Here is a 12,571-nt window from a genome sequence, read left to right as displayed (position 1 = left end):
CTCTCACTTATCTCTCCACTCTGCAGGCGCCCTGAATCTATTCCTGATGAAGGGCTTTTGCCCGAAACGTCAATTTTCCTGCTCCTCGGATGCTGCCTGACCTGCTGTGCTTTTCCAGCACCACTCTGATCTAGACAATGGATTTGTGGTCGTCGTCAGATACTTCATTGCAGATTATTATTTGATTCAAATTCCACCATCTGCTGTGGAGGGATTTGAATCTGGGTCCCCAGAACATTAACTGAGTTTCTGGATTAATAGTCTGGCATTGCTACCACTAGGCCATAGCTTCCCCTAAACTATCCTCTAAAGTGGTTTACCAAGGGCGCTGAGTTCAGGGGCAATTAGGGATGAGTAACAATGGCTGGTCTGCTCAGTGATGCCCACACCTTAATAACTAGCCAAGGATGGATGGAATGGTCTTCGGAGGGTCGGTGTGGACTCGATGGGCTGAATGGCCTGCTTCCATGCTAAGGATTCTATGATAGATAGTTGTTACACTTACAAAGACATGTCACTGATGTTCATGCCACCAGGAGGCCTTGTGTGCTGATACTGCGATGATCTGTTTGCACGGCAGCTCCCTCTGTTGAATAGCTGTAGCACTGCATTTGAAAATAAATAATATGTTGGGAGCGTCCGCCACTGCCCATTAGCTCAGTATGTTTCAAATTTCGTTAAACTCGTGTGTTGGCCTTTATTTTCTTCAGAACTGCTGACTTAGAGTTTGCCTGCAGGCTATCTTTCTCCCATGTTTGTCCTGAGTGGTTCATAGCTTTAGGATAAGGGTGGAGGGAGGCAGATTTAATACAGAGATTAGATTAGATTCGATGAGATTAGATTCCCTACAGTGTGGAAACAGGCCCTTCGGCCCAACAAGTCCACACCGACCCTCTGAAGAGCAACCCACCCAGACCCATTTTCCCTCTGACTAATGCACCTAACACTATGGACAATTTAGCATGGCCAATTCACCTGCACATCTTTGGATGAGGGGGACTTACTTCTCTCAAAAGGTCGTGAATCTGTGGAAATCACTACCACCCGTGTGTTGGGTGGGCGACAAAGAGTAAATTTAAGGAGGAGAGAGATTTTTAATTAGTAACTGGTTGAAGAAAGCAGATAGATGAAGTGGAGTTGAGGCCAACATGCGATCACTCATGATCATATCAAATAGTGGAGAAGGCTCCAGGAGGCCGAATAGCCTACTCCAGCTCCTGATTCTTATGTTCAATTAGAAATTGGAGCAGGGGGGTCAGCCATTCAGCTTGTCTGCCACTATGTCACTTTGGTTAGGGATCCTCTTACCACTGGAAGCAGATGAAGTAAGGAGAAACGATCAGAATCTATCATCATTTCAAACACTTTTTATGACATCTACCACTTCACCTTCTCCACATTAAGTGAAGTCTCTCATTCCTGGTATTGTTCTGATAAATCTTCATCTGCACTGTCTGCAAAAACTTTACGTGCTTTTGAAAGTGTGGTGCCCAGAGTCCTCCAAAGATGAGATTTTATCTTTTGCTACAGCGAGACAACTCCTTACACTCTGCTCTCCTGCTTCAGGCGCATCTAGACATTGATAAGGTTGCAGAAGAGATAGGAACCTAGGAATTAGGAGCGAGAGTAGGTATTTCAGTCCTTTGAGCCCACACCACCATTTAACATGATCATGTCTAATCTTGTCTAGTCTAAACTCCACTCTTCTGCCTGCTCCCCATAGCCCTTCATCCCACTTTACATCAGAAACATATCTATTTATTGAATCTGTTGACGGATTCTGCCTCCACTGCACTCTGGGGCAGTGTACACCACAGATTCACCACCCTCTGAGAGAAATAGTTTCTCCTCATCTCAGCTTTGAACCTACCTCCCCTCACTCCATATCCATGCCCTCTTGTTCGAAACTGTCCCGCAAGTGGGACAATCTGTTCAATGCCCATCTTATCAATCCCCTTTAGCATTTTATATACCTCAGTCAGATAACCCCCTCATTCTTCTGAACTCTAACACGTACAAGCCTAAAGGTATTCAACTACCCCTTGTACAATGGCCCTTTCATCTCCAGAGTCACCTTGTCAATTATGTTCAGTGCCACCACATCCTCACATGGGCATGACTGTTGCCCGCTGAGCCATGTTGAAAAAGCATAGGTTGAAAGGAGCTCCTTAGTGACAGTAGTATAGCTCATCTGCGTTGAGAGATGGAGGTGGTCTGATTTTTCAGATGGTACTGAAGTTAGGTGAGGTAGCAGTCATGGACCAATAATAGTACTCTGATCATATTGTAAATGAATTGATCTCAGTCTAGTGAGGGACAGATGCCAGATCAGTGTACGAGTGACCCAATGGGCCAAATGGCCTCCTTGTGTGCTGTAGATGACACTATGAAAACTTCCATTGGTCTGTCTTGTTCAGAAGTGAACATCAGTGAAGTAAGACCATGGGTCACATTTTTAAGGTGAGAGGAGAGAGATTTAAAAAGACATGCGAGACAAATTATTTTACTCAGAGGATGGTTTGTGTGTGGAATGAACTTCATGAGGAATGGTAGATGTTGGTACAATTACAACATTTAAAGGACATATGGATAAGTACATGAATAGGCAAGGTTTGGAGGGACGTGACCCACACAGGTGGGACTAGTTTGGGATTATGTTCGGGACAGACTGGTTGGACTGAAGGGGCTGTTTCTGTGCTGTATGACTCTATGACTGAAGCCAAACATTTGAACTTCTGTGAGCGATCATCTCCTGATATGCAAGTTAACCTCTTGTTTAAAGAAGATGCATGAACAGAGAGAGCTGCAGGTACATGTATGTTAGTCTTTGGAGGTAGTATCATAGTCATACAGCATAAATACAAACCCTGCAGTCCAACCAGATTTCCAAAACTTAACTCAACCCTTTTGCCTGCCTTTGGCCCATGTCCCTTGAAGCAAGTTATTAACATTGGCAGCAAGGCAAGTTAGGGATAAGAGATTTTAAAGAGGGTCACAGAAGATCCAGGATTTCATGAAAGGCATAGCATTTGAAAACAAGGTCGTTATACAAACCTGGAGAGTTTTTTTTTTAAAAACTACACCGAATTGTTGTGATCTGGAACATATTGTCTAAAGGGGGGACGAAACAGCTTCAGTGGAAACTTTCAAAAGGAAATTCGTGAAATGTTTGAACAGGTATATTTCCTTGGGCTGTGGGGTAAGAGCAGAGGGAATGAGCTGTTAAAGAGCCAGCAAAGACACAAAACAACAAATGGCTTCTCTTTGTTGCATAGTATCATAACAATAAAGTACCAATTAGGAGCAGAAATAGACCATTCAGCCCTTTGAGTCTGCCTAGCCGTTCATGGCTGATCTGTTTGTAACCTTGATTTGACGTTTGTTCCCCCCTCCAATAACTTTGAGTCTCTCTTTAGTCCAGAGTCTATCCAACCCCTGGCTGAAAAATATTGAACTTTTCAGCCTGCACCGCTCTCTGGGAACAGAATTCCATTGACCTATAACTCCGAGCGATAAAATGTATCTTTCTCTCCACCCTAAATGGGAGACCCCTTAGTTTTTAAACTGTACCCCCAGCTTGCATGTCTTATGTGATTTGATGCCACACTGAGTTTGGGTTCAAGACAGACTGACCATGGAGAGGGCAAAGTTAAGAACTGTTTAGTCTTAGCCTTTAAAGTAGTGCTATTTATGATACATTAATATGAAATAGCATTATACATGGTAATTATTGATATATCAGACTCTGATCTAATAGTTACATTAGCTATAGACTAATCTATATTCTTTGTGTATTCATGCCAATGTGTTCTTGAGAGTCTCTAAAGTTCTAGTCTAATGTAGTGTTTATAATTTTGCCTAGTTTCGCGTTATAGTTTCTGTTCTAACTTCACCCACACTGTACTATTTATGCTCAGTGATGTGCAGCTCTGTGACATCCATTGCAAAGTTGCTCCAGGTTCCTGAAATCCTTGTATAACACTCGGCTCCTCCATAAGGGGAGCATTCTCTCAACATCCACGGTGGCACAGTGGTTAGCACTGCTGCCTCACAGCGCCTGAGACCCGGGTTCAATTCCCGCCTCAGGCGACTGACAGTGTGGAGTTTGCACGTTCTCCCTGTGTCTGCGTGGGTTTCCTCCGGGTGCTCCGGTTTCCTCCCACAGTCCAAAGATGTGCAGGTCAGGTGAATTGGCCATGTTAAATTGCCCATAGTGTTAGGTAAGGGGTAAATGTAGGGGCATGGGTGGGTTGCGCTTCGGCGGGGCGGTGTGGACTTGTTGGGCCGAAAGGCCTGTTTCCACGCTGTAATGTAATCTAATCTAATTCCAGTCTGTCAGGTCCCAACCAGATCATATATGATTCAATAAGATCACAATTCAATCTCCTAAACTCCACTGAGTGTGGGCTCAGACTGTCCATTACACAATAATGTACGGTTATGGACCAGACCAGAACCCCTCAAAATATTTTAAGAAGGTAGCCTAGACCCTAACTTTTTCTTATATTAAAGATAGATGTGAAGTACTGTGTTCCAGGTGTGATGCAATTGGTCAAACTACTTGACATTAAGCAAAACACAATTTATTTAACACTATAGTTAAAATACAAACAAAAGAAAGAAAGAATAATAACTTAACCATTGGAAAACTTAATCGAATAATAGGTACAGTAACTATCACTAATTAACTGTTCCATTTCAGTAACATCCCATAAACGCATCCCTTGGCAAAAAGGCGAATTTTGACACAGATTCTCGCATGCTGATCTCCAATCCTGGATGAAAAAATTTCAAGAGAGAATTGCAGCTTGGAAACATTCACTGAAGCTTCCAACTCTTTTATTTTAGACCCCAAAAGCTTCTACTTCAAACTAAACCTAAAATCTAAAGAAAACTAGATAGCCTGGTCAGGCGGAGCTGGCCACACTCAGGCTGCTTCCATTGTTCCAACGTTTGAAAGAAAATTCCCAAGACCTCTCAAATTGTTGACTTCATTAGAGACTGATTAACACCTCTACCTTACAACCTCTGTTTAAAAATATAGAGGACAAAGTAACCTCTTAAAGTGACAGCACCAGTACCAGTCAAAACTCTGTTAAAATATATGTTGGAATTGAGAAGTTTATAATATGTCTTTTGTAACTTGAGTTGTTTGGAGGTTTGAAAGCTGTGTTTGTTCAGACAAATACAGCTGCTGCTTAGCAGATGCTTCAGCAAATAATCCATGGGGTTATAGTGTTTAAGTTGCCTGTCTGGTGCCGACAGATGATCAAGTCCCACCTTGTCACTGTCACAATCTTCCATCTGCTGCCTGTTTGCAAAACCACTTCGGAATGACAGCAGCTGCTGCCTGTGTTTGTATCTTGCCCGCACTGTAGAAAGCTACCAGTCTCCTCCTCCATTCCAGCTACAACCACATGTGAGACATTTCTAAAAATATTCTCTGAAAGTACCTGTATGATCAGTGATTCAATGTTGGCTGTGACTGCAGGAAACTTTGTGTTCAGTGGCAGCTGTATTTAACTGGACGAATACTGTTTCAGTCCTGTCAATAGTTGACCCAGTATGTTTAAGGGCTACATGCTACTATATTTCCAAAAGGTACTTACAAGATTTTGCATGAGAGGTACTGACTGATAGTAAGCATGATGAGTTTTCAGGCAGTGCATTTCAGATCGTCAAAACTCTGTGCATTTATTTAAAAGAACATCTCAATTCACATTTTGCCAATTGTGCTTCAGTCTCTGATTACTGATCCTTCTGCCAATGGTAACAGGTTTGCCTTATCGAAGCCCCTCATAATCCTGAACAAATTTCCTCTCTCCCCTGCTCTAGGGGAACCATATAATCTTCTCCCCACTCTCGAAATTCACTGAAGCTGCTTCAGCTTAGGAACAGTTTGATAAATTGGAAGAAACTGAGGACTGCAAATGCTGGAGATCAGTCGAGAGTGTGGTACTGGAAAAGCACAGCAGGTCAGGCAGCATCCAAAAGGCAGGAGAGTCAACATTACGGGCAAAAGTTCCTGATGAAGGGCTTATGCCCAAAACATCGATCCTCCTGCTTCTGTCATGTTGCCTGACCTGCTATGCTTTTCCAGCACCACACACTCGACCCACATTCTGATAAATGTTCACTGTGCCCATCCTCCAAGGTCTTCTATGTTCTATGTTAACGTCCTTCCATCCCACAACCACTTCCATCTAGAAAGACAAGGGCAACAGATACAGGGGAACACCACTCGCTGCTATTCCCCTCTCAGCAACCCACGGTCCTCACTTGGAAATATATCGCCGTTCCTTCAGTATCACTGGGTCAAAATCCTGGAATCCCCTGTGTAAGAGTGTCGTGGGTCTACCTACAGCGCATGGACTGCAGTAGTTCAAGAAGGCAGCTCCCCCCCACCTGCACAAGGGGCAACTAGGGACGGGTGAAAAATGCTGGGCCCAGCCAGTCTGCAAGGGCATTTTAAAAATCCTTCTTGAAGAGGGGCACTCAGAATTGACCACATGCTTCGACAGAGGCCCAACCAGAGACTTAGTCTGCCTCTCTGCCTCTTAAAGTAAATCTAGGCTGTGCGGGGTAATGTCACCCTTTTCTCACACAAAGTATTTGAAATCTGAAAACACCTCCCCCCTTTTTAAAACAAACTGTTGAGGTTGGGGGTGGGTAGAGCAATGGAAAATTTCAAAACTGATTGATGGAATCTGTTGGCTAAGAGAATAAAGGGATGAGATACAAATCAGCCGTGATCGAGTTGTCCAGCTTTGCAGGGGCACGAATGGCCTCCTCCACCTCCTGTATTCTAAATGTATGTCCTTAAGCAACATACTAACAGTGTGTAATGCCTCAAACATTTACTGTGAAGGAATGACGTCTGTGTAAAGGTTATAGACTCTTCCTCAAAGCATGTTAGCAACAAGGAGTTCATTGCTTTATGAGCTGCCTGTTTATTTTGCCAGCGTAAGGAAAGTTAATCCTTTGAAATCGCTACATGTGCTTAATCTGTGTCACCTTGAAATAATGGTGCCCTGAGCAATGATAAATTGCTGAATCTGCGGCTTGTGTGCTTATATCTCTTGCATACTTAGGTATGCTGCAGAAAGCTCTGTCGATTTAGAGTAGATGATATAATCATTACAGAATTCAAACTTAGAAGCTTAAGGCAACTTTCTGACCTGCAGTGCTTTCAATCAATGTTTTATAAAATACTGAGTCTCTGTGGAAACGCAATCTACTTCTGTACGTTCCTAATTAATATTGTGCACTGAATCTGTGGTTAGCCCAGTGATACATTCGGGAGAAACCCCTTTACCAGGAGTGGTATGAATGTGATATCCCTTACCACTGGGAGTGGTTGACCTAACTGGAAAGTTCCCTCCAAGCCACTCACCACCCTAGCTTGAAAGTATGTCACTGTCCCTTCAGCATCACTGGGTCAAAATCCTGGAATTCCCTCCCCAGGGGCATTGTGAGTTGACCTACAGCAGGGTTAGAATATAAAAGCACCGTTGTGCTACTGAGACTTTATAAAGCTCTGGTTAGGCCCCATTTGGAGTAGTGTGTCCCGTTTTGGTCCCCACACCTCAGGAAGGACATACTGGCACTGGGCCTGTGGAATTCATTGCCGCAGAGTGCAGTGGAGGCCGGGACGCTAAATGTCTTCAAGGCAGAGATTGATAAATTCTTGATGTCACAAGGAATTAAGGGCTACAGGGAGAATGCGGGTAAGTGGAGTTGAAATGTCCATCAGCCATGATTGAATGGCGGAGTGGACTCGATGGGCCGAATGGCCTTACTTCCACTCCTATGTCTTATGGTCTTATGGGTTCAAGAAGGCAGCTTATCTTCACCGTCTCCAGCGCAATTCGAGACAGGCAATAAATGCTGACCCAGCCAGTGATGCCCATGTCCTATGAACAAATTTGGAAATATTTTTAAGGGGAAATGGATTAAACATATGAGACGGAAAGGTATTGAAAGGTATCCAGTCCAGAATGCACTGCCTGTACATGGTGAAGGCAGATTCAGTTGAGGCAGTCAAGAGGGCCATTAGATGGTTATTTAGATAGAAACAATGTACAGGATTATGAGAAAAGGATATGAGATTGTACATTAGATCCAATGCAGGTAGAAAGGCCAAGTGTCCACCTTCTGCACTGTAACAATTCTGTGATTTGCACCTGGTTACCTTAAATGGTGGGAAGGTAATAAAAGGTACACTCGGGTCATTCTGGTGTAACACGTGTTTCAGTAGCACAACTTGGCTATAATGCCATTGATAAATTGTGGATGCTGTTGAGATATCGCAAACTTTCTACTGAATGTGTATAGCAATTTTCTATAGTGAACTTGTGCAGTGTGATTTTCTAAAGCAGTTTTCTATAATGCAATTTTCTATAGAGGGGGGTTGTGGAGGAACGCAACTGTCACATAATAGCAGAACTAGCTGTATTTATGGAGAAGGTGATGGCGTAGTGGTATTATTACTGAAATATTAATCCAGACATCCAGGTAATGTTTTGAGGACCAAGGTTTGAATCCTGCATGACAGATGGTAGAATTTGAATTCAGTTTAAAAAAAAATCTGACCTTGACAGGCTAATGATGACCATGAATCCATGGCCAATTGTTGGAAAAATCCATCTGGGTTACTGATGTCCTTTCGGGAAGGAAATCTGCCGTTCTGACCTCGCCTGGTTTACGTGTGCCTCCAGACCAACAGCAATGTGGTCAACTTGTAACTGCTCTCTGGGCAATTAGGGATGGGCAGTGATTGCTGGCCTAGCCGGTGATGTGCTCATCCAATGAATAAAAGAAAATATATCAATAGCATTTCTACTCCCTCCTTCACTCTTGTAATGGACTGGATTCTCATCCCTGTTTTGGGAGGAAATTTTAAGTGCTTCTCATTTGAAGGTACTGTGTGTTTTAGTCATTGCTGTTAGGTGCCAATAAATGCAGTGACCCCTATGGAATAGTCACACTCCTGAGAGTGGGCTCCCCAGAATCGATTGACATGACAGTCTGACAGAGCTGACTTGCCAACGGATGTCCTGTTAAAGCACCTGAGCAAGCAGTGCTCCCAGAAATCAGTTTGAAAACTGTTGCCCAAGTGCAGTGATCAGGCAGTGCCTTCACCCACTGCCTTTCTGATTGTCCTGCTCCCTGATGGGGGCAGCCAGTGAGGTGTAGTAGACTCTGTCATGGTAGAAAGACATCATTGCAAGTCATTTGCATTAGCATGGCACACCCCCATTTATTTTTCTACTTGATAGATCTGGATATTTATTCCCGGAGTCACCGGAACAGTGCAAATCCCTGATAACCTTGTAAAAGTAATCCTCTGGTTGTACATCTGGACATATAGGTCATGATGCTCATTGGAAGAGCTGGTGCTGGCACTATGGCCCAAATCTCCTCCTACACTGTAACAGTTCTGAGATGTCACCGGTGTAGTGGCTACGTTCCTGAACTAAAGTCAGTCGTGGCTCGGTGGGTGGTATTCTCATTGCCCAGTCAAAAGGTTATCTGTCCAACACTCACTGCAGCATTTTTAAAAATTCATGTGTAGGACTTAGGCATCACTGGCTGGCCAGCATTGATAGCCCATCCCTATTTGCCCTTGAGAAGGTGGTGGTGAGCTGCCTTCTTGAATCGCTGCAGTCCACTTGCTGTGGGTTGACCCACAATGCCAGGGGGAGTGCAGTCTTGTCAGAAGCGTCCTCCTTCAGAAGAGGAGCTAAACCATGGGCCCACCTTCTCCCTGGGTGTCCATATACATCTGTCAGTTTTGATTACGCCAGATGATCTTGTCACTCTCTCATTGGTGTTTACAGGAACTTGCTGCCCGTCAATTGGCTGCTATGCTTCCTATGTTTACAGTTTCAAATTTGTGACTTATTGTAAGGCATCAGAAATTCATGAAAGTCATAAATTATTTTTCTTTACTGATGCATGTGATTTGATTTGTCAGATTTCATGAGGGCAGTTATCCCCAGAGTGGGGTCCTGGACCCTCCTGGATCTGACTCAGGAGGTGAGTGACTAGTTGGTGGGTCTAGAAGCTGATCATCTGTGAATAGTAATGCCTGTGGTTTCACCAATATCTTAGAATAATAGGGGATTTGAAGCAGGCGTTTAAAAAGTGTAAACCTGTTTTCTTCTTTTGGAATATTCACATTTTCATTTTTGGTGAACAGACTGTACAAACCAGCCAGCAGAAGCTTGAGAAGGAAGTTTCAAATTTATTAAGCATGATTGAAAGCCCTGGAATTGCAAAAGGTAATTGGTGGCATTTGTGACCATACTGAAATGTTTCCTTTTGTAGTTACCTCATTCTGCTTTGAGAACCACCATTTAAAAATGACAGAATTTAGTTCTGGGCGGGGAAGGGATAAGAACTTGAAATTCTTGAATTGTGTGTCTGTTCATATGCCTTATTATTTTCAAGGCTGAGATAGACAGACTTTTAATCAGTGAGGGGAAAAGGGGTTTATCGGATTAGCCATGATCTCATTGAATGGCGGGGCAGGCTCGATGGGCTGAATGGTCTACTTCTGCTCATATGTCTTATGGGTTTTTGGCTTCATTTTTGCCTCTTTCCCAATCTCAGCTTGTTCTTGTAGTCTAGTATGGGGAGATGATGTTGTGGTGGTCGTACCACTGGACTCTGGGGATAGTGGCGGCCAGAATTTACATGAATAAATCTGGAATTGAAAGCTAAGTTCAGCGATAGTGACCATGAAACTATCATGAATTGTTGTAAAATTCCATCTGATTTACTAATGCCCTTTAAGGAAGGTAAACTGTCAGCTTTACTTGCTCTGGTTTACTTGTGACTTCAGATCCACTGTGATGTGGTTGGCTGTTGATTGCCCTCTGAAATGGCCAAGCAAGCCACTCAGTTCAAGGACAGTTTGGGATGGGCAATAAATGCTGAACTTGTCAGACATGTCTGCATCCCATGAAAGAGTAATTTTTAAAAAATCAGTAGACGGAGGCCATTCGGCCAATTATGCCTGTGCTGGATATTTGAAAAAGCAGCACAAGTAAAATTCTGCTCTTACCCCATGGCCCTGAAAACGTTTCCTTATTAATTCAGTTTCCTTTATGAAAATTTCCATTGAAGCAGCTTCCACTATCCTTTCAGTCATTGCGTTCCAGATCACCACAACTTGCTGTGTTTAAAGAAAAGAATATCAATTTCACATAAATTACTGCCTTTCTTTACATTCAGCTCTACTTATAAATCTGAGGATCAAGGATGATTTTAAACATCCTTCTCATTCTGTTCTGCCACCTTCAAGTATTGGTAGAAACTGCCTTCTCGGGTTTTTAATTACATATAAGATGGAGAAGCAGAAGTAGGCCATTCAGCCCCATTGAGTTTACATTCAATGAGATCATGGCGGATCAATTCCACTTTCCTGCCTTTTCCCCATAACCATTGATTCCCCTTCCTGATTAAAAATCTATCTGTCTCAGCTTTGAATATACTTAATGCCCCAGCCTCAACACCCTCTGTGGTAAAGAATTCCACAGATTCACTCCTCTCTGAGAGAAGAAATTCCTCCCCATATCTGTCTTGAATGTGCAACCCCTTATTCTGAAATTATGCCATCTGGTCCTAGACTGTCCCACAAGGGAGACAATCTTTCTACATCCACTCTGCCAAGACCCCTAAGAATCCTGTATGTTTCAATAAAGTTACCTTTCATTCTTCTATATTCCAATGAGCACACTCCTAACCGAGCACTTCAGGCAGCATCCGAGGATGCCTCCTTCACCGCCGCTCCCTCACCACCAGACGCCTGGAGGAAGAACGCCACTAGTGGGTGGCACGGTGGCACACTGGTTAGCACTGCTGCCTCACAGCGCCAGAGACCCGGGTTCAGTTCCCGCCTCAGGTGACTGACTGTGTGGAGTTTGCACGTTCTCCCCGTGTCTGCGTGGGTTTCCTCCGGGTGCTCCGGTTTCCCCCCACAATCCAAAGATGTGCAGGTCAGGTGAATTGGCCATGCTAAATTGCCCGTAGTTTTAGGTAAGGGGTAAATGTAGGGGTGGGTTGCGCTTCGGCGCGGCGGTGTGGACTTGTTGGGCCGAAGGGCATGTTTCCACACTAAGTAATCTAATCTAATCTAAAATGCCTCATCTTCCGCATCGGAACACTTCAACCCCAGGGCATCAATGTGGACTTCAATAGTTTCCTCATTTCCCCTTCCCCCACTTCACCCTAGTTCCAAACTTCCAGCTCAGCACTGTCCCCATGACTTGTCCTACCTGCCTATCTCCTTTTAGACAATAGACAATAGGTGCAGGAGTAGGCCATTCAGCCCTTCAAGCCTGCACCGCCATTCAATATAATCATGGCTGATCATTCCTAATCAGTATCCTGTTCCTGCCTTATCTCCATAACCCCTGATTCCACTATCTTTGAGAGGTCTATCCAACTCTTTCTTAAATGAATCCAGAGACTGGGCCTCCACTGCCCTCTGGGGCAGAGCATTCACACAGCCACCACTCTCTGGGTGAACAAGTTTCTCCTCATCTCTGTCCTAAATAGTCTACCC

General features: G+C 43.8%; 1 protein-coding gene across 4 annotated transcripts in view; it reads left to right on the top strand.

The window, feature by feature from the left end:
• Nucleotides 1-12,571, top strand: part of osbpl1a (oxysterol binding protein-like 1A) — a 205,354-nt gene that overhangs the window by 51,517 nt on the left and 141,266 nt on the right. For all 4 annotated transcript variants that reach the window (XM_043687612.1, XM_043687608.1, XM_043687611.1 and 1 more), the window contains exon 14: nucleotides 10,202-10,283. In XM_043687612.1, the coding sequence (XP_043543547.1) occupies nucleotides 10,202-10,283 (82 nt within the window). The remainder of the gene's footprint in view (nucleotides 1-10,201; nucleotides 10,284-12,571) is intronic.

Source organism: Chiloscyllium plagiosum, chromosome 4, assembly GCF_004010195.1.
Source record: "Chiloscyllium plagiosum isolate BGI_BamShark_2017 chromosome 4, ASM401019v2, whole genome shotgun sequence".
Classification (NCBI taxonomy): domain Eukaryota; kingdom Metazoa; phylum Chordata; class Chondrichthyes; order Orectolobiformes; family Hemiscylliidae; genus Chiloscyllium; species Chiloscyllium plagiosum.
This window is presented reverse-complemented; position numbering and strand designations above follow the sequence as displayed.